Source organism: Acomys russatus, chromosome 28 (assembly GCF_903995435.1).
Source record: "Acomys russatus chromosome 28, mAcoRus1.1, whole genome shotgun sequence".
Lineage (NCBI taxonomy): Eukaryota > Metazoa > Chordata > Mammalia > Rodentia > Muridae > Acomys > Acomys russatus.
The window spans coordinates 28,096,759-28,118,044 of record NC_067164.1 but is presented as its reverse complement, the minus strand read 5'-3'; the positions used below and the strand labels follow the sequence as shown (position 1 = coordinate 28,118,044).

At 39.4% G+C, this 21,286-nt stretch overlaps 1 protein-coding gene across 1 annotated transcript in view; it reads left to right on the top strand.

The window, feature by feature from the left end:
• Cand1 (cullin associated and neddylation dissociated 1) overlaps positions 1-20,880 on the top strand; it is a 39,719-nt gene extending 18,839 nt beyond the window's left edge. Inside the window, exons 4-15 of the mRNA XM_051170875.1 lie at positions 1,139-1,262; positions 2,272-2,528; positions 2,808-2,913; positions 4,221-4,366; positions 7,197-7,489; positions 9,493-9,634; positions 10,131-11,624; positions 12,490-12,585; positions 14,534-14,703; positions 14,788-14,952; positions 16,127-16,234; positions 19,405-20,880. Of these exons, the coding sequence (XP_051026832.1) occupies positions 1,139-1,262; positions 2,272-2,528; positions 2,808-2,913; positions 4,221-4,366; positions 7,197-7,489; positions 9,493-9,634; positions 10,131-11,624; positions 12,490-12,585; positions 14,534-14,703; positions 14,788-14,952; positions 16,127-16,234; positions 19,405-19,629 (3,326 nt within the window). The 3' untranslated portion in view covers positions 19,630-20,880. The remainder of the gene's footprint in view (positions 1-1,138; positions 1,263-2,271; positions 2,529-2,807; positions 2,914-4,220; positions 4,367-7,196; positions 7,490-9,492; positions 9,635-10,130; positions 11,625-12,489; positions 12,586-14,533; positions 14,704-14,787; positions 14,953-16,126; positions 16,235-19,404) is intronic.
• Positions 20,881-21,286: the final 406 nt, after the last annotated feature.

Sequence of the window (21,286 nt, the reverse complement as noted above, 5' to 3'; positions counted from 1 at the left end):
AATAATTAATGAAGTTGGTGATTAGTTTCTGGCCTCTGCCAGAATTATCTAGGTAATGTAAATCTGGAATTGGTCTTGACTACAGTGCTTCTCTGAGTCTAAACATCATGCAGTTGAACTTTATAGAGATTAAGTTACCATCCACATCCTGTTTTAACGTATTGGTTGAATAAATATTCAAACACTATTGGAAGGTTCTGAATGTGACTTAGTGGCAGAGCATGCTTACTGTGCATGAGGCCCTGGGTTCCATCTCTAGACCCCAAGAACGAAAACAATTCTTTCCATCTCAAACTGGTGCTTTTTCTGCCAGAGCACACCAGTGCTGCTTTACTTTAAGAAGCCATAGTCTTGTCAGTTCTGAGGTCCCTTCCTTACAACTCTTACACGTTTACATAATGTTTTTTTTTGTTTTGTTTTTTTTTTTTTTTTTTTTTTTTTTTTTTTTCCTGTCATGGATGTTGGTTTTAACAAGATTTCTTTTTAACCACTGACGAACGTGTGTGCATGTGTGCGTCCGCGCGCACATACACTCCATCTCCATTTGGTGAAGTGATTGCGTTGGAGTTTATACTTTCTTTAAAAGAAAAAAATAAGGGCTGGAGAGATGGCTCAGAGCTTAAGAGCACTGTCTGTTCTTCCAAAGGTCCTGAGTTCAATTCCCAGCAACCACATGGTGCCTCACACCCATCTGTAATGAGATCTGGTGCCCTCTTCTGGTGTGCAGGCACATGCAGGTAGACTACTGTATAAATAATAAATAAATCTTAAAAAAAAGAAAGAAAGAAAAGAAAAAGAAGATATTTAAGCATTGAAGTACAAATGCACCAGAACTTAAAGGCTATAGAAAACTCAAGAACAGAAAACTTTGATGCTTTTCCATCTGGAGATTTGTTTGCCACACATATACTACATACAGGCCTCATAGCCAGCATTCAGTTAGTAGTTGCCAGGCAAAATCTGAATAGTGAGTTCACGACTATTACTTCTGATTCTTGGTTAGAGCTAGTATTTTTAACTGTCTTCTTAGCAAGGATCTTTTAAGGATCTTTAACAAGTTTGGCCCGTTGAATATTTGGTAACTAGTGTGGATATGACTTTAACACACTTTGATTCTTTTTTTTAACTCATCTTGCAGGGTCTGCATTAGCTGCTAATGTATGTAAAAAGATTACTGGACGCCTTACCAGTGCGATAGCGAAGCAAGAAGATGTTTCTGTTCAGCTAGAAGCCTTGGATATTATGGCTGACATGTTGAGCAGGTAACTATTCATTTATTTTGTATATTATATGTATTATAAATCTTATGTGCATTATTAATATTTTTCTTTGGTTAAGGAGATGTAAGGTATACTTATGTGTCACAGATGTTCTGTCATTCTTGTGTTCTGAGTTCAGTTACTCTGCTGAAGTAAGGAGGTGCGTTAGTGGAAGTCACAGGTCTGCAGTTAAACAATAATAACCTTTAGCATCTGCATCCTTGTTTACACTGCATGTTTGGGGTGGGTTGGATTTTATTTACTTGCTGCTTTCCTACTTTCTAAGGCAGGTAGGCTTAGGCAGTTTAGTCTATGCTTTTTCTAATAATAGGTCTTTGTTATTTGTGATTACTGTTCATAGTTAACTTGGTTTGGCTTAAAAATAGTTGAGAGTTCTGATATAGAAAATTATGTCCACTGTAAACACATGTAGCGAGGGCTGTTATCACCCTGACACACAGGACAGAATACATAAATGTTTACTCCAGGAGGTAAGGTTGGAAATGGCTGAAAGGCCAGAGAGAGTTAAGATTAAGTGGGACTGTATCCAACGAAGCTTTTTATGGAAATGGTGGAGTTTGAAGAACAGTGTGACTAGTGTGCTGACATGTAGAATGCATACATTCAAGAGTGGTGAAGGGGACGTGTGGAAAACCTCTTTCCAGAACACGGAAAGGTAGCAGGAAGTTCTTTGGTAGGTTGGAGTTCTGCTGAGGTGGGTGGAAATGTAGGTTTAATTGATGAACAGTGATAACCCAGACAGGTGTATTGTCCCACATGTGATTTGCTTACTGGCACTGGCATTGTAGATAGGGACAGTGAGAATTCAGCTTTTTTTTCATTACCAGTTCAGATTTATCTCAACCTAACTTGTACTCTAAATATATATAGTGAGTTCAGAGTCTGTCTGGCATGTTGAATTTATTTGTATTCTTCTGTTTCTTTTTTTCTTTCTCTCTTATCCTTCCCCCCCCCCCCTTCTTTTCTTTTCTTTTTTCTTTTTTTTTTTAAGGCAAGGAGGACTTCTTGTTAATTTCCACCCTTCAATTCTGACCTGTCTACTTCCCCAGCTGACCAGTCCTAGACTTGCAGTGAGGAAAAGAACCATCATTGCTCTCGGCCATCTGGTCATGAGCTGTGGAAATATAGTTTTTGTAGACCTCATTGAACACCTGTTGTCAGAGTTGTCCAAAAATGACTCCATGTCAACAACAAGGACCTACATACAATGCATTGCTGCTATTAGTAGGCAAGCTGGCCATAGAATAGGTAAGACATTTTTCAATGCTTCAAAGTTGTGCCGTTTTTTCAACAATATATGTGTCTTGTTTGTGCATGATGTCTGTGTGTATGTGTGACACAATGTGCGTGTGTAGGTCAAAGAGCAACTCTAGTCAGTTCTGTCTTGTACACGGGTTTGGGGGATAAAACTCAGGCCTGCAGGCTTGTGCTGCAGGTGCATGGACCATCTGAGCCCTCTGACTGGCCCCCTAAAACTTCTTAAAAATGTTTTAAGTGTGGTTTTAAGAAGCAGTGTGCTTTTCCTAGGTGAATACCTGGAGAAGATAATTCCTTTGGTGGTAAAATTTTGTAACGTAGATGATGATGAATTGAGAGAATACTGCATTCAAGCTTTTGAATCATTTGTGAGAAGGTAGGTTTTAGAGATCTTTTTAATTTTTTTCATTAGGAATAGAATAGTTACTGAGATTAGGTAAGCAAAGAGAAACAGCATATGGGATTTCAGATGTATTGTTTTTGTTTATTAAGTAGTACTTGATGGCTAATAAAATATTTGTAGCAAATGTCATCTTTTATTGTTACAAAGTCTGGTAGCCTCATTTACTTTGAAAATGTTAAGTAAGTCTTTCTTTTTTTTTTTTTTTTTTAAAGATTTATTTATATATTAAGTATACAGTGTTGGAGCTGGGCAGTGGTGGCGCACCCCTTTAATCCCAGCACTTGGGAGGCAGAGGCAGGCGGATTACTGTGTGTTCGAGGCCAGCCTGGTCTACAAAATGAGTCCAGAACAGCCAAGGCTACACAGAAACCCTGTCTCAACACCCCCTCCCCCCCCAAAAAAAAGAAAGTATACAGTGTTTTTCCTGTGTGTACACCTGCAAGCCAGAAGAGGGCATCAGATCTCACTATAGATGGTTGTGAGCCACAATGGGGTTGCTGGGAATTGAACTAAGGACCTTTGGGAGAGCAGGCAGTGTGCTCTTAACCTCTGAGCTGTCTCTTCAGCCCCTTCTAAGTCTTAATAAAATAAAAATTATGTGAAATCAATATTGGCTGAATGTTTGCCTTTGGCTAATATAATCTGTTTGGTGTCTTGACTCTAACTGGGTTTGGTCTGGGCTTTCCCCTTTTACCTAATGGTTTAGGGGAACATGGGTACAGTCATGCCACTGTAAAATTTAATGTATATTGGTGTTTGGACGGTGTGCATGTCTGTACCATGCATGTGCAAGAAGAAAGCATCAGGTGCCCTGGAACTGGAATTAATAGGCGGGGTGAGATTGAATCCAGGTTCTCTGCACGTGCTGAGTTTTGAAATTTGCAAATGTTGAGGTTCATTTCTGTCCAGTTTATGAAGAGTCCTGTAATCTTGATTCTGTGGGCATGTGTGCGTTTTTATAATTCTTAGCATACAGTGAGAGAAGACCGTGCTAAAGTGACTTTTTTCACTACTATTTTTACAATTGGTGGTAGCCTAGGAATCTGTGTACTGTTCTCACTTGAACCATACAGTTAATCTATGTATTATTACATGTGCGGGGATGTACATCCTACAGTTAAATTGTTTAAAAGACAAATCTTTTCAAACATGAAGTTCATGGGACAAAATTTTAAATGGTAAGAAACCACTTGCTATTATTGCTAGTAACTGAAGCAGGGAGAAAAGTACAGTTTGTGTGTGTGTGTGTGTTTTAAAGTAGCTCTTACCTTTATATTTAGGTGCCCTAAGGAAGTTTATCCTCATGTTTCTACCATTATAAACATTTGTCTAAAATATCTTACCTATGATCCAAATTATAATTATGATGATGAAGATGAAGATGAAAATGCTATGGATGCTGATGGAGGCGATGATGATGATCAAGGTACTTCAAATCACACGAGAGTAACCTATCTGTCGTGTTTCACAGAAGGAGCCGGTGTGAGGGTGGAAAGAGGGTTCTTAGCTAAAAGCTGTAGCACAGCCTGGTTCCTTAGGATCTGTCTTTTTCCTTTGTGGTGCTCAGCCCAGAGTGCTAGGCATGGGGGTGGGTAACCATTCTACTCTTTACATTCCCGGCCCAGTCTCTGGTTTTTGTTTTTTGTTTTTGTTTTTTTTTTTAATAAAGCAATTGTGCAAGATAAATTATTGTTACTAAAAAATGAATCTAAATATACACAAATTTAGAGTTGTTTGCTTGATACTGAAAAATCAAGTCCTAACTACTGTATGAGGCCCTGCTTAATGTTCATGAATAATGTAAACGTTTCTGTGACTTATGTGATTGAAGTCACACTGGTTTGTGGTAATGCTTCAAAGGCATAGCGAGTGGAAGAATTCTAGTAAGTATGTTTAAATGAGCAGATTACCAAGTATATGGTTTGGTGGGCTTCCTGATATTCTTATAGTGCTTTTTAGTTTGATTGTGTGGGCTTATAACTCTTAAAATAATTGGGACTTTTTCTGCTACCCGCCCCAGCTCCCAATTAATGGCACAGACCATTTTGGATTTATTTAATAAACTTTAAGCTCTATAACTGGGCAGATACTCATCTATTCTATCCCAGTTAGGTTAGTCCTGTTACTCGCCATCTCAGTCTTGCCTTAACCTTCTGCTGTAACTCTGCTCTCAGAGTGAACTTCTAGTGTCTGCCCCTTCCTCTCTCTTCCTTCTTCCTGGATCCCTAGACTGGGAACAGAAGCCCCACCTTCTTTTCCTCTCCCTCCTTATTGGCTAAGTCAGCTTCTTTATTAACCAATCAGATAATTGGGGAGCACTGTTTAAAAAATGTTGATATAGGAGATTTTTCATAGAAATGATAGTATCCATGTCAGGATTGCAACATATCTCAGGATCTGAATAGACAGTGTAGCAGACCATCAACAAAAAGATGACTTTCTTATAAACTCTGTAATTTAACTGATCTAAAAATCAAATACACACACAGAAGCCCAACTCCACCTACTCCTCCAGCAGGTCCTGTCCATTGTCTCTGTCTATTAAGTTCATTTCTTCCCCTTCTGTCTTGAATGCAGCCCAGTGACGAACAAGCTTTCAAATGTTTAAGTTTTACTTACTCTCTCATTTAGCACCAAGGGACCAGGACACACACTTGTGTGCCTTCTGTTCCGGTTCTTGCTAATATCCAACCACTAAATGTAGATGAGTCTGAATCCTTGTACTTATCTTAGATTTTTCTGTGCATCTCGCCTAGTCGTCTGAGTTTGTTATCAGTATTAATATAGCTCAACTATATACTTTTCCTGCAAATCTGGGTTCATACTTCTCGGTTTAGTTGATGTTACTGATTGCATAGCTAAAGCATCTGATCCTCGCCCTTTCTCTAGCCATTCAGAACCTGCTTCTTTAGTCATTTCTATCCTAGAATAACTCTTTCATCCCTCACACCCCAGAGTCGTCCCTCACTTGGCATAACCTTATACCCCTTTAGTTAGCATTTTTATTTTAACACGCTTAATCATTTCAGGCATTTTGTAATTGATTATCTTCCACCTGTTAGAATACAGTCTTCATGAAGACCAGAAAACATAACCTTGCTTTCAGTGTGGTGTCTAGGGTAATGCTTAACCCATTGCGGTCATGTGGGAAACATGTTATATTAGTGAAGAGAAATTTTAGGAGTGAAATGTATGTTTTAGCTTTTAAGTTGGTGTTTATTATACTAAATAACCCAAGGCACTCAGCTGCTTTAAAGTCAGATGGACTAAATATAATAATAGTATCTCTCAACATGGCATTGTAACTTAAGTGACTAGTTTTCTACTAAGCATGTATTTCTAGGGTGCAAGTTCCATGATGGTTGATGTGAGACAGAATTTGGTTTATTTTCTATTAAATAAATCTATCTTGGCAGTACCTTGTAATTTTTAAATAGGTATTGTTAAATTAGTTTGACACATATTTTATGAGCATTTGGTTAAATTTTCCTATTAATATAGTAAAAATAAATGTCATTAAATCATTTGGAGATTGGAAATTTTGTTTCCTAGAATTTTCTGAGGTCTAGCTGGCTGATACTATGCTAATTGAAATACAAACCATTAAAGTCCTATTGTCCCCCATTTACCTAGTCTAGCACTAAGGAGTTATTTCCCTGATTTATATTTTTCTTTTTCCCCTCTTGTGGCTCTGCCCACCTTGGCTGCTGTCCCATTAACTTAGTGGCCAGCCATCTGTGACTGGGCTGTTGCACTCCTGCTGTAGGTGTGGCAAGTGGCGGTAATCTGGTTTTAAATGGTGAGCATTTTATGTCCAATCTCTTCTGATAGACTGATAAAAAGTTGGGGGGGAAATGTCTTTGCTCCACACAAGAGGTTACGTGAGAACCTCTTGTACCTCTCTACATATAAAAACCAATGACAAGATTGTTCTCACATAAAATTAATCATAACTTTTCTTTTTAGTGCATCTATAACCAAATCGAGAAATTTGTGAGTTTGAACATTGAGTTTATTGATGAGAAGGTGGTGAACAAGCCGCACGTTCATCACCTTCATAACAAGACAGTGCTCAGCCAATTAAAACAGTCATGGTATCTGTTGTGCATTCCACTTTATAAAAAATACCTATTGCTGTAGTTGGTAGAGCTGGGTTAACTAATTGTCCTGGTTAAGGACGCCAGTCCACTTTCTGTGTTAAATCATGTGCTTTGTATACCATTAATAGCCTGTTCAACATTAAACCTTCCCTTTAGGGAGTGATGATGAATACAGTGATGATGATGACATGAGTTGGAAAGTGAGACGCGCAGCTGCTAAGTGCCTGGATGCCGTAGTTAGCACGAGGCACGAAATGCTTCCAGAATTCTACAAGACAGTCTCTCCTGCACTGATCTCCAGATTTAAAGAACGTGAAGAAAATGTAAAAGCAGACGTTTTTCATGCGTACCTCTCTCTTTTGAAGCAAACTCGTCCAGTGCAGAGTTGGCTGTGTGACCCTGATGCAATGGAACAGGGAGAAACACCCTTGACAATGCTTCAGAGTCAGGTCAGTGAGCGCGTATGCTGTGCTTTGAAAGCCACTGACAGTGCTGCTTTACAAACTGTTCTGAAGGAAAAGTGTGAGAGCTGCTATTATTTAGAGAAACACGAAGTTATGAGTGCTTGTATTTGTAAACCTTTGGTTGTAATTTCAGTATACTAAGATTCAGGAAATTATATAAATAGAGATTTCAGAGCTGAGGCATCATATAGCCAGCCTTCACTCATAATTTGTACAATCTTGGACAAGTTAGTAATTTTATTAAGCCTTGCCTTTAATCATTTGTAAGAGGATTTACTTAGAAGTAGCTGCCCAGGGCAGTACTTTAGTGTCTGGTTTACTGTGTATAAGTGCTTGACTGTGTTGTTATTATTAACACAGCATGTTTTGTTTGGCTTTTTATTCTCCCTAAGGCCCTGAACATTAAGTCATCATCACTCCCATTTGCTGACTATGTGTCGATACTGGGTATTTTCCTGTCTATATGTAATTCCTGTAGCAGCTGTAGGCAATTCCGTGTGTTTTTGCTTTGATTTTTTTTGAGATAGTCTTACACTATAGTCTAAGTTGACCTGCACTCTCAGCAGTCTTCTTGTCTTTACTCCCAGGCGCTAAGATATAAGGCATGATCTGCCAGGCCTGTGTTTCTGTCTATATTTTATGGGCCATAAAGCAGATATTGAAAGATTAAACTAGGAGAGAAGAAATACTATCATATATTTAGAGAGAGAGAGTTTGGGGGGGTGCGTTTCGAGACAGGGCTTCTCTGTGTAGCCTTGGCTGTCCTGGACTTGCTTTGTAGACCAGGCTGCCCTCGAACTCAGCGATCCGCCTGCCTCTGCCTCCCGAGTGCTGTGATTAAAGGCGTGCACCACCATGCCCGGCCATCTTCCCTATTTTTAAGTAATGCAAATATTTGAAACTGAGCTTATTAATAAAAGTAACATGTAGCTGGGTGTGGTGGCATGTGCCTTTAATCCCAACACTCCAGCAGGAGTTAGGCAGGCAGATCACTGTGAGTTCTAAGCCAGCCTGGTCTACAAATCAAGTCCAGGATAGCCGAAGCTACACAGAGAACCTTGTCTCAAAACAGCATCAAAGTAAACATGGATATTAATTATAAAAGAGGATGGTATAAAGGTAGACATGGATGGATGAATATGTAGATGATAGAAGATAGATAAATTATTGATAGGTAGAAATAGAGACAGACGGTGAGCATAGAGAAACTGTTTAGTAGAACCATGAGAAATTATGATAATTCTTTGTTGTCTACATTTCTCAGATCATTTTTAATTATGAGATTTGTCTGTGTTGGAGAGAGAGTTCTCTTTCTACTCTGTTATTTTGGTATTTAGAGTCTCTGTCAAGCCTTCTTACATCTATGAATTGTTAGTAAACACTGTACTTAAGTTTTCCTAAACATTAGAAGGTTTAAGTCAGTTGTCTGAATTTTACCCCTGCTGTTTGTACCTTTGAGGTGCAGTGTCTTTCATAAAGAACACTAGTTTGTTGGATATGTTTCTGTAATTTGCTCTCTGGTGTTTTTTTGTTTGTTTTTGTTGTTGTTTGTTTGTTTTTATTTTTCGAGACAGTTTTTCTGTGTAGCCTTGGCTGTCCTGGACTCACTTTGTAGACCAGGCTGGCCTCGAACTCACAGCGATCCGCCTGTCTCTGCCTCCCGAGTACTAGGATTAAAGGTGTGCGCCACCACGCCCGGCTCTCTGGTGTTATGTATAAATTGTATACTTAAATTTTTGGTTGGAAATGATTCTGATCAATGAGGATTTGCTTATTGTTAGGAAGTTTTTCTCTATAGTTTCTTGATACTATCAAGCAAATATTACAATAGAGTACGTACAGCATGTGATCAATTTAAACTTGGTTCCTGTATAATAGTGCCTGTTGGAGAGCTGCATTGAAAAGACGGACATTTCCCCTAAATCATTTTAAATATGTGAAGGAAGTTCCTTTAGGTCAACTAGCTAATGAGTATGTTACAATTGCAGGTTCCCAATATTGTTAAAGCTCTGCACAAACAGATGAAAGAGAAGAGTGTAAAGACCCGACAGTGTTGTTTTAACATGTTAACTGAACTGGTAAATGTATTACCGGGGGCACTGACACAACACATCCCTGTACTTGTACCAGGTATGTAAGGAACAATGCCTTTGGGTACTTTCTAAGCACTTTTTGTTTTGTTTTTGTTTGTTTGTTTGTTTTTGTTTGGTTGGTTTGGTTTGTTTTTTTGAGACCGCGTTTCTCTGTGTTACAGCTCTGGCTGTGTAGGCTGGCCTCGAACTCAGAGATCCACCTGCCTCTGCCTCCCAAGTGCTGGCATTGAAGGCATGTGCCACCACCGGCTGGCTCTAAGCACTTTTTTATTGTAGCACAGTTGAATAATTGTTTGACTTACAAGGGTAGTTTGTGACAATTTATACATAGAACTTTTTAATCTAGCCATTTGGAATGCATGAAGTTAGATCCTTGTAACTAAAGGGATTTAATATTTTCTATAGGTTGTAATACATCTCCCATTTTAGAAGTTATATTATGCAGAGGGAAATTTTAACAATCTTTGAGGGGTTGCTTTTAATTCTTGCTGAAAACTGCGTGGAAATGATTGGGTGTTCTATTGTCTTTTCAGGAATCATTTTCTCGCTGAATGATAAATCCAGCTCTTCGAATCTGAAGATTGACGCCTTGTCATGCCTATATGTAATCCTTTGTAACCACTCCCCTCAAGTTTTCCACCCCCATGTTCAGGCTCTGGTCCCTCCAGTGGTGGCTTGTGTGGGAGACCCATTTTATAAGATCACATCAGAAGCCCTGCTGGTCACTCAGCAGCTTGTCAAAGTGATCCGCCCTCTAGACCAGCCCTCCTCATTTGACGCAACTCCTTACATCAAAGACCTCTTCACCTGCACAGTTAAGCGGTTAAAAGCAGCTGACATCGATCAGGAAGTCAAGGAAAGGGCTATTTCCTGTATGGGACAGATTATTTGCAACCTTGGAGACAATTTGGGTCCTGACTTATCAAACACACTTCAGATTTTCTTGGAGAGACTCAAGAATGAAATTACCCGACTAACAACAGTGAAGGCATTGACCCTGATTGCTGGGTCCCCTCTGAAGATAGATCTGAGACCTGTCCTGGGAGAAGGAGTTCCTATCCTTGCTTCATTTCTCAGGAAAAACCAGAGAGCTTTGAAACTGGGTACCCTATCTGCCCTGGATATTCTAATTAAAAACTATAGTGACAGTCTGACAGCTGCCATGATTGATGCAGTTCTAGATGAGCTGCCTCCTCTTATCAGCGAAAGTGACATGCACGTGTCGCAGATGGCCATCAGCTTTCTTACTACTCTGGCAAAAGTGTATCCCTCCTCCCTTTCCAAGATAAGTGGGTCTATTCTCAATGAACTGATTGGACTTGTGCGATCACCTCTGCTGCAGGGAGGAGCGCTTAGTGCCATGCTAGACTTTTTCCAGGCTCTAGTTGTTACTGGAACAAACAATCTAGGATACATGGATTTGCTGCGCATGCTGACAGGTCCAGTTTACTCTCAGAGCACAGCTCTTACTCATAAGCAGTCTTACTACTCCATTGCCAAATGTGTAGCTGCCCTGACTCGAGCCTGCCCTAAAGAGGGACCTGCTGTAGTCGGTCAGTTTATTCAAGACGTCAAGAACTCAAGGTCTACAGACTCCATCCGTCTCTTAGCGCTCCTTTCTCTTGGAGAAGTTGGACATCATATTGACTTAAGTGGGCAGTTGGAATTAAAGTCTGTAATATTAGAGGCTTTCTCATCTCCTAGTGAAGAAGTTAAATCAGCTGCATCCTATGCACTAGGCAGCATTAGTGTAGGAAACCTTCCTGAGTATCTGCCCTTTGTACTACAAGAAATAACCAGTCAACCCAAAAGGCAGTACCTTCTGCTTCATTCCTTGAAGGAAATTATTAGCTCTGCATCCGTGGCAGGCCTTAAGCCCTATGTTGAGAGCATCTGGGCCTTGCTGCTGAAGCACTGTGAGTGTGCAGAGGAAGGCACCAGGAATGTTGTTGCTGAGTGTCTAGGGAAGCTCACTCTCATTGACCCTGAGACTCTCCTCCCACGGCTGAAAGGGTACTTGATAGCAGGTGGGTACCCAGCTTCTTACTGTAAGAACTTGGTGACAGCTAGTTGCCTTGAAAAATAACTAATGAGGAACTGCCATCTACTTTTTTTTTTTTTTTTTTTTTTTTTTAATGTTGAAAGCTACCTATGTGATGAAAATGCACTGGCATGCATTGTATGTAGAGTGATATTCAGACGTACTTTGTTGCTGAGAAGGGTAAAGTCTAGTTGCATAGTGATTAAATAAGTGCGATCTAGTTCTTTATGCTGACTACGTTTTGGTTTTTCAAGACAGGGTTTCTCTGCATAGCCTTGCTTGCCCTGGACTCGCTTTGTAGACCAGGCTGGCCTCGAACTCACAGAGATCTGCCTGTCTCTGCCTCCCGAGTGCTGGGATTAAAGGCATGCGCCACCACACCCAGCGCTGACTACACTTTAAAGTTGCTATTATGATTTAAAATGTAGAAAAGACAAGTCTTGAATTTAATATGAAGACATTGGTAGTACTTCTTACATTAAAATTGCAGAGACTATTGAGCTTAATGCAAAAAAATAGGAAATATTATCAGTGTTCACACACTTAGAATAAATGGATGATAATTCATAAGTAATTAAAATATTGTTTAGTTTAAAAATTCATAAATGTTCTCTGCTGCTGGTTCCCTGGATTGCCTCCTTCATAGAAGACAATTTTTCTTTTAAAATTTAGTAAGCTTTTTTTTTTTTTTTAAGGTAAAAAACTTGTTAATTTAGTATCCTAAGAGCTAGAAGATAGTCTTTTTGGACAATGAGGGTTGTTGATTGTTGAAGACATTGGTCTTTTTAAAATGTCATTGCTGGACATCAGTGACGAGCATACCAATAGACTTACAATTTGCTTTTGATTAGGGTCATCATATGCCCGAAGCTCAGTGGTTACAGCTGTGAAGTTTACTATTTCTGATCATCCTCAGCCTATTGATCCACTATTAAAGAACTGCATAGGTGAGTGGAAACAAAACTTACTGATAGGTGCTTTGGGAAGATGCAAAGTTTTGTCAAGGTTCTGTTAATTCCAGTAACTAAGACTAGCATCGTGGAGGTTTTTATTACTGGGGAAGTAATATGTATACAAAGCAATTATTTTATTACAGAGATGATTTATAATGTATTGTTTATAAGTTGAGCAAATTATATTTATATAGGCTTTATCAGTAAGTGCTAGCAGATGGTTTTGTTCATCGCTGAAGTAGGCAAATGTGTCAGCATGCCTTAATGAGGAAACAGAGATGCTAATCTGCCTGACCGCCAGGTGTTTTCTGCCAGAGTACATGACTCTTACTTAAGTTGTTAAGAGTCTCAAGGTTTGATGGCTGCCTGGAACGCTCTAGCTCTAAGTGGGTCCATAGAGAACTTCTCACAAAAGGTGGAACACCTAAGAACAAAAAGAAGGCAGCTGATAGCGTATAACTCTCACAAGTGTTGAGAGGAAATTATCATTTATTATTTCCTTTCTTTTATTTTGGTTTTTGGAGACAGAGTTTCTCTGTGTAGCCTTGGCTGTCCTGGACTCACTTTGTAGAGTAAGCTGGCCTCGAACTCACAGAGATCTACCTCCCTCTGCCTCCTGAGTGCTGGGATTAAAGGTGTGAGCCACCATGCCTGGCCTTTGTTGTATTCTCTCCTTTTGTTAACCCTAATGGTAATAGTAATCCAAATCCCTCAGGTATAATTTGGTGTTTTCGTAAGGACAGGTGTTGGTGGGACTAGGAAGGAGGAGATGTGGCCAAGTGGTAGATTCATGCTATTCTGAGTGTGCAGGGAAGGGGTTCAGAGGCTTGAACATTCTGAACTGCGTGATGTGGGTTACCAGTTCAGAGTTGGGTGGCACACACACATGGATGAGTTGTCTTACTAGGACTTAGAAGTAACCTATGTGAAAAGCTGTCTGCCTTCCCTTACTGCTTGCATAGTTACACCTATGAAAGACCTGCTAGAAGTTTCTAAAGTTTCAGCATTCAGTGTTCCAGCATGCAATACCTGAGGTCTGTGTTTCCCCTCATCTTATCCATCTGCTTCATTTCAAACTGAAATCCAGTTTTGTCACCTTCATTTTGTGCCTTCATTTCCCTATTATTTTGAAAGATTGTTGATGATAGAGTTGGGGTCTTATTATGAGGAATAATTAGTGCCTGGACAATCCCCTCTATGGTGGTGGACACTGTTCAACAACAGAAATTCTTTTCCTCTGCTCAGTGATCATGAAAGCATACTCTCCATACATTGATGAGAAACAAAGGCTCTTGACTAAAGTACCTGTCCAAAGCTTTGCAGTCACTGCAGGAAATGACTCATCATTGGTGTGCCCTAAAGGAATTTTACATTTTAATTTTTTTCCTGTACACTTTTAGGATAGCAGGCTTACAAATTTGTTTTTACAATGGCTGGATATTTGGCATTTGTCCTGTTGGGTAGTTCTTTCCTCATGTTATACTCCCATGCTCTTACTAATTCCAGCATTTCTCAGTGATGTCATTGTCTTTGGATCCTATCCCTGTCCAGTCTGTACTAAGCTTCGTTTCTGGACGCTTTTAGTGACTTGTGAGGTATTTGAAGGTGTTGGATCGGATGCCCTTTTCTGGCCTGCAGGGTTACATGAAGGCAGGATAACCTTTTTTTAAAGAAAAGCAGTGAAGGAGGAGCCCAAGGTGCTGCTCTATATATCCTCTGCGTTTTAGATGCCAAGAATGAGTGGCCAGTGAAATATGAACACACATTCAATAATAGCTTGTTTCTATACTGCTAAAGTAAACTTCACGGCTCACTTGACCTTTATCAGGTTTTTCTGTGACATTCACTTCAGGGAAGAAATAGCAGTGATACCACAAGTGAGTTTAGTGTGTAAATTGTGTTTTAAGTTTACTATGAATGTGTTGTTTCTCAAAATTTTCAGGTGATTTTCTAAAAACTTTGGAAGACCCAGATTTGAATGTAAGAAGAGTGGCTTTGGTGACATTCAATTCTGCAGCCCACAACAAGCCATCACTGATAAGGGATCTTCTCGATTCTGTTCTTCCCCATCTTTACAATGAGACAAAAGTTAGGAAGGAACTTATAAGAGAGGTGAGCGAGTTAGATCCCATCGGTTACTTACGCTTGTCTTTTAGTTGTTGTTACAAGCTTGTGTGTTCCTTCTTGTTTTAACAGGTAGAAATGGGTCCGTTTAAACATACGGTTGATGATGGTCTGGACATTAGAAAGGCAGCTTTTGAGTGTATGTATACACTTCTAGACAGCTGTCTTGATAGACTGGATATCTTTGAATTTCTAAATCATGTTGAAGATGGTTTGAAGGACCATTATGATATAAAGGTAAGATGTTGGGGATGTCTATAGAATGATTTAGTAGACTTTGATGTAGGAGCTTTTATGATTATAATTTACTTAAATGCATAGGTAAGAAAAATTGAGCCATCTACCAAGATTTTTTTAGCGTCTTATAAACAGTATGTGCAGAAGTAGTAGAAAGACATTGTGATTGTCAGTTAATACACAAGAAAAATCCAAACCTTTTTTTACTGAAGAAGATAGTGGATCCCAAATGTTTTTTAAAAATCCATTTCCAACCTCCTTAATGAATAGTCCCTACACATATTCTTTGCCTTAGAAGCAGACACATTTTACTGCTGAAAGTACAAGTCTGGCCTTTCAGGCCTGTCTTGATGAAAAGCTAGGCAGTGGCCTCCTTACTTTTCCTGTAGCTCCTGGTGATGTTTCTTAGGCTGTTTTAGCCGTGGGTACCTTTGTTTACTTTGCACTTCAGTACCAGATGTGCTGCGTTAATATCGGGCTGCGTTAGGGCCAGCCTGGGGCTCTGCTTTCAGACACTGCAGTACACAGAGGCTTTACAACAGCCAGAATGGCTTCTCAGGTTTAGAGCATGGACTTAGCTTCTGTCTTGCGTTCCTGTTTGTCCTGTGCTTCTGAGTCACTCACTTACAGACAAGTCCATGAATTCTATCCTTTTCATGATGCCTGGGGTCTAGCGGAGCAAAGGTGGCTTCTGAGAAGTGGCACTAAGGTGGCACTAAGACCCCAGCTATTCGGATGCAGTCCTACACACTTAGGTTACAGTACAAGGAGAAAGGGTTGTTTCCTGTAAAGGCTTGCTTCCATTCGATGAATTTTCCTAGAATTCAGTGAGTTTTAGTTACATTTCATGTGAGCTTTTTTGTAATATTGAAGTTTTCTGCCTTCTTCTGGCAGGTGAGTAACACTCTTGAGGATGGGGTTGTGCAATGCGTATTTTAAATGCATCCCACCCAGGTGATTCTGATGTGTGGTCAACGTTGGGGGTCCATATGGAAGCTGAAGTTTTCCTAGCATCCACCTCAGGCAATGGTTCTGTGACTCTGAGTGGCAGGTTAAGATGGTGGTCTATTTGGCATACTGATAATTTTTCTGTTGAAAAAAAAGTGTCAGAATGTGGGCTTTTTGTCATTAGAAAAATTGTTTTGTTTTGTTTTGTTTTTTTTATTCCTAATAGATGCTGACATTCTTAATGTTGGTGCGACTCTCCACCCTTTGTCCAAGCGCAGTGCTGCAAAGGCTGGACCGACTTGTTGAGCCACTGCGGGCTACCTGTACAACTAAGGTAACTGTTGCTGGGCCTCCATCTAGGCTACATTTGGCATGGGAATTATAGGGTGTGGAAAGAAACTCTGTTAATTCAGAAAAAACCTGTTAAAATTTTGTGACCACTGGCTTTTAAATTTTTTTATTAATATGTGCATTTTACATGTACTTTGAGGCAGAATCCTCCTCTACAGTTAGGCTGATTTTGAACTCTACCTTGTTTTAGCCTTACAAATGCTGAGATCACAAGTATATGCTGCCGTGCCTATTCTCTGGATTTTTTGTTACTGTTCTTACTTTGTTTCAAAAAATTAATTTAAAAATGAATGTGAAAAAGCTAACATAATGCCTTTAATCCCAGCTCTCTAGAGGCAGAGGCAGGTGGGTCGCTGAGTTCAAAACCAGCCTGCTCTACTTAGTGAATTCCAGGACAGAGAAACCCTGTCTCCAAAACCAAAGAACAGATAAAAACTTTTCTTCTTTTCTAGCACTTTATACCCTCTGCATTTTTCTAGTTGATTCTTTTTTTCTGACTTTTCGAATTTAATTTTGTTAGTACCTTCTCTTTCTGATTCATGGAACACTCTGAGCAACAAATTCAGAAATTACTCTTTTCAGTCCTGGGATGTCTTTCTTAGGAAATTCTTTATTACTGTTTCAATTCCACTGTTTGACTTTGCTTCCTAGTGCTGTGATGAAGACCATGGCCAAAAGCAACTTGGGAGAAAGCTTGTACAGCTTATAGACCACCATGAAGGGAATTTACAACAGGAACCTGAAGCAGGAGCTGATGCAGGGGCATGGAGGAATGTTGCTTACTGGCTTGCTTCTCCTGACTTGTTCAGTTTGCTTCTTAAATACTCCAGGACTCCTGCCCAGGCACAGTACCACCCACAGTGGGCTGGTCCCCCATATCGATCATCACTTAAGACAATGCCCTACAGCCTTACCTGTGGTTACTCTGTTGAGGGTCTATTCTCACAGCTCCAGCTTGTATCAGATGGACAAAAAGCTAGCTGCCATGGTGCTATACATCTCTCTGGTTCTGTTTTCTTAGAATCGTCCATTTATTTGGTGGATAATTTTTCACAATATTCCCTAATGGTATAGTAGTATCTACTGTAATATTTCTTATTATTCTATCTCAAATCTAAATAGCTTGGTTCCTCTTTCTCTGGAAAGAAAATGGTTTGTCAGTCTTTATCTTTTCAAAAGGCCAGCTTGGTTTCATTAGCCTCTTTGGATTTCTGCTTCACTGAGTACAGCTCTGGCCTTTCTTATTTACACTTTTTGCCTTTCAGGCTTTGCTTGTTACTGTCTTTCTAACTCTTTTGGCTATTTGAGGTAGAATCTCTCCAGTTATCATAGGGTGACCTGAAACTTGCTGTGTAGTCCAGGTTGGCCTGGACCTTTTTGATTATTGCAGTACATCATTAGCTTACTGCAGAGCTCTGATTTTCGTCTTTTTAAGATAGATACTCATAGCTATGAACTTATATCTTATTGCATGTATCCTAGTAAAGTGCTATTCTACAGAGGGATGGAGCCCTTAACTCAGAGCCGGTATCAGAACTAGATAAAGACAACAAAAATAAAACTATATTTATTTCTTTGTACATGAACTGGACAGGTACTTTTCAAATGAAGTCATACAAATGATCAGTAAGTAATGGAAGAACTGTATTGAGATTTCCATGTTACAGTCTACAGAAAGCAAAACAATCAAGAAACATGCTAGTAAAAATTCAAGGCAAAAGGAATTTTTGGGGGGTGGGGGTTCAAGACAGGGTAGCCTTGACTATCCTGGACTCGCCTTGTAGACCAGACTGGCCTTGAACTCACAGCGATCCACCTGCCTCTGCCTCCTGAGTGCTGGGATTAAAGGGCAAAAAGACTTCTAACAGTATTGATAGGCACAGAAATAAGATACTATGGAGATGAGTCTGACTTATTCTCAAAAACAGTAAAAGTAGAATGGACTACCATGACATAACCTGCTTCCAGCCTAACACTGTTCACAGTAGCTGACTATGGACTCAATCTAGGTGCTCATATGATACGAATGGATCTTTAAAGTGTGATATATAATATGTATATATGCACACAGGCACACATACAGAATGAAATCTAGCAGTAAGAAAAAAATGGAAGTTATTTCTAGGGAAATGAGTAGACCAGAGATAATTGTGGTAAGCAGAATAAGCCATATTCAGATAAATTTGTTTTTCTTCCTCTATGTGAATTTAGACAAAACAAAGAAAAATCCACAGAATAAGAACAAAAGATGAAAATAAAACCAACCGAAGTATATAATAATGTGGGATAAGATTTTTGAGCTTCAAAAATATGAAGCCTTTAATTCTTACTGGGGAGGGAAGCACAGCTGACTCATGAGAGAGGTGCTTAACATGAATCTTGGAGAATAAGGACTTTGAACATTGAAGATGGAACGTGTTTCGTTGTGTTTTAATCCAAGTGATTATAAAAATAAAGGAATGAGTGGAAATGTTTGGTGTTTGAAGAAAGTGAATATTGAGTGATTGGTGATTGGTTTCTTGGTGGGGCCAAAGTTCCGCTCTCTTTGTTTCAAGTAAGTAGGGCTAGATTTTCAGTCTTTTTTAGTTTTTCTTTTTTTTTCTTCTTCTTCTTTTTTTTTTTTTTTTTTTTTTTTTTTTTTTTTTTGTTTTTTTGTTTGTTTGTTTGTTTGTTTTGTTTTTCGAGACAGGGTTTCTCTGTGTGGCCTTGGCCATCCTGGACTCACTTTGTAGACCAAGCCTGCCTCTGCCTCCCGAGTGCTGGGATTAAAGGCGTGCGCCACCACGCCCGGCTCCCTTTTTAGTTTTTCAAGACAGGGTCTCTCTGTAGCCTTGGCCATCCTGGACTCGCTTTGTAGACCAGACTGGCCTTTAACTCGCAGCCTGCCTCTGCCTCCTGAGTGCTGGGATTAAAGGTGTGTGCTGCCACACCCACCTAGAGTTTCAGTCTTTTAGGAATAGGACGTGGGAAAAGACCATTCCTTACTAGGAGACAGCTAGTTAGTGCCTCGGAAAGAGGTTTGCTGTCTGCTGTACTTGTCGTAGTGCCGTCTGCACCCATGATGGAGTGCCTTTACATTACTCACCAGGAAACCTATCTATATATGTGTTGTTAACGTTGCAGCATGTAACCTGAACTTACTTTGTATTGCAGGTAAAGGCAAACTCCGTAAAGCAGGAGTTTGAAAAGCAGGATGAACTAAAGCGATCTGCCATGAGGGCAGTAGCAGCATTGCTGACCATTCCAGAGGCAGAGAAGAGCCCACTTATGAGTGAATTCCAGTCACAGATCAGCTCCAACCCGGAGCTGGCGGCCATCTTTGAAAGTATCCAAAAAGATTCTTCATCTGCTAATTTGGAATCAATGGACACTAGTTAGATGTGTGTTCCACGTGGGGACCATTACATTTGACCGCACAATGCACTGAATTGACAAGTTGACCATAGACACAGGAGAGAAGTGTCTAGAAGCTTCAGGATGTTCCACTATTGTTTTCCTTCGTGGAAAGTTTGTTCAGCTTTCTTCCATTGTTGTTTTTATAGCATTTACTTCAGAAATCTGTATTTCCATAATCCAGAGGTTGTAAAACCACTAATGTTTTTAGTGGTTAGGGCAACATTTGAAATGGAAACTAAAGTTAGGATTTATGGAATGTGGAAATAGGGTCCAGTATCTGTTTGCCCTGTAATGTGTAGGATTAAAATGTTAAAATTTTATGACCATGGATTTCTTTGTTTTATAAATTCTCTCATTTAAAATCAATTCTGCAGCACAAAAACCATGTTTCTTTTCTTGTATAACCTCTATTTTCAGTAACAAAATGATTTTTAACTGGCAGATAAGAATATCCATTTAAGAGATGTTATTTCAGAGAGATTGGCATCTTAGCAAAGATAATAAAGTATCACTCTTAAGTATAAGGCTTAACAATATCCCCTTGTGCACACTGATTTTGCATGAACAGGTTTACAAATATGTATTGTCTGTAACACAGCATGTGCAAATTATTCACAATACAAGTTAAAATAAGCATTAGTGAAATTTTCAGATACTTTTGCACAGAAAACATTATCTGGTGAGAGAGGAGTTAATATTGAAACTGGTTTTCTACCTGCCAGTGTGAATTTACGGATGTTTTCAGCAAATCAAGTCACAGCAATTTGCAACTTTTTACTATTATAAATTATCTATTTAAGGACTTAGTTTTTCTCAGTTCCACATTTTGTGTGCGTGTTTCCATCTAGCAGGTCTCAAAGCTAGACTGTTTATTCCTGTTGAGTATCTGTCTTAGTTACTAAAGGACAAAAACCTCACCTGTACTTTGAATTTTTGTTTTTAGGAAATTTATAAAGCCTTCTTCTAGTTGGCTTTAGCTAACAATGCCTCCCACCCATCCTCAGCCCATCTCTTGTTGAGCCAACTTCCATATTGTCTTTGATAAGTGTTAACTATTTGCTGGGGGAGCGAAGCTTTTGCAGTTATTTCTGTTGTAGTTGAAATTTTATCCAACATTCCATGAGCTCATTTCACACTGTCACCTCCTTCACATTTGTGGTGCTCCTGGTAACAGTCAGAGCTGCTCTAAGATGAGAACACTTTTAATTCTGTGCAGACTTAGTTTACATGCATCTAAGGGAGGTGGCTGTTAAATTGAGTCGTCAGTTTCAAGTAATCAGTTTGAAAATGCACCGTTAGGTGTAAAGCTGTGAATTTAAATACTTGTCCCATTATTACATCAAATACACAATTGTTTTAGGTAAGAACTGGCTATTAGGTGAACAGCTTGGCTTTGAATGTCTGATGCAGAACACATTGGTGGGTACTGGTTAAGGTTTTGATTATACATTGGCTTGGAACATTATATGAAGTTGGTGCCATGTCAAAATATGGCAGGTAATAATTTTATACCATAATTTGTGTGAAACTAATAGGAATTTATTTTAGTATATTATTATGCACTAGGCATTACTATGGGTAGAGTTAAGTTTTGGGTTATATGGTTTCACAGTGAGTTACAATACGGCCTCTAGGACTG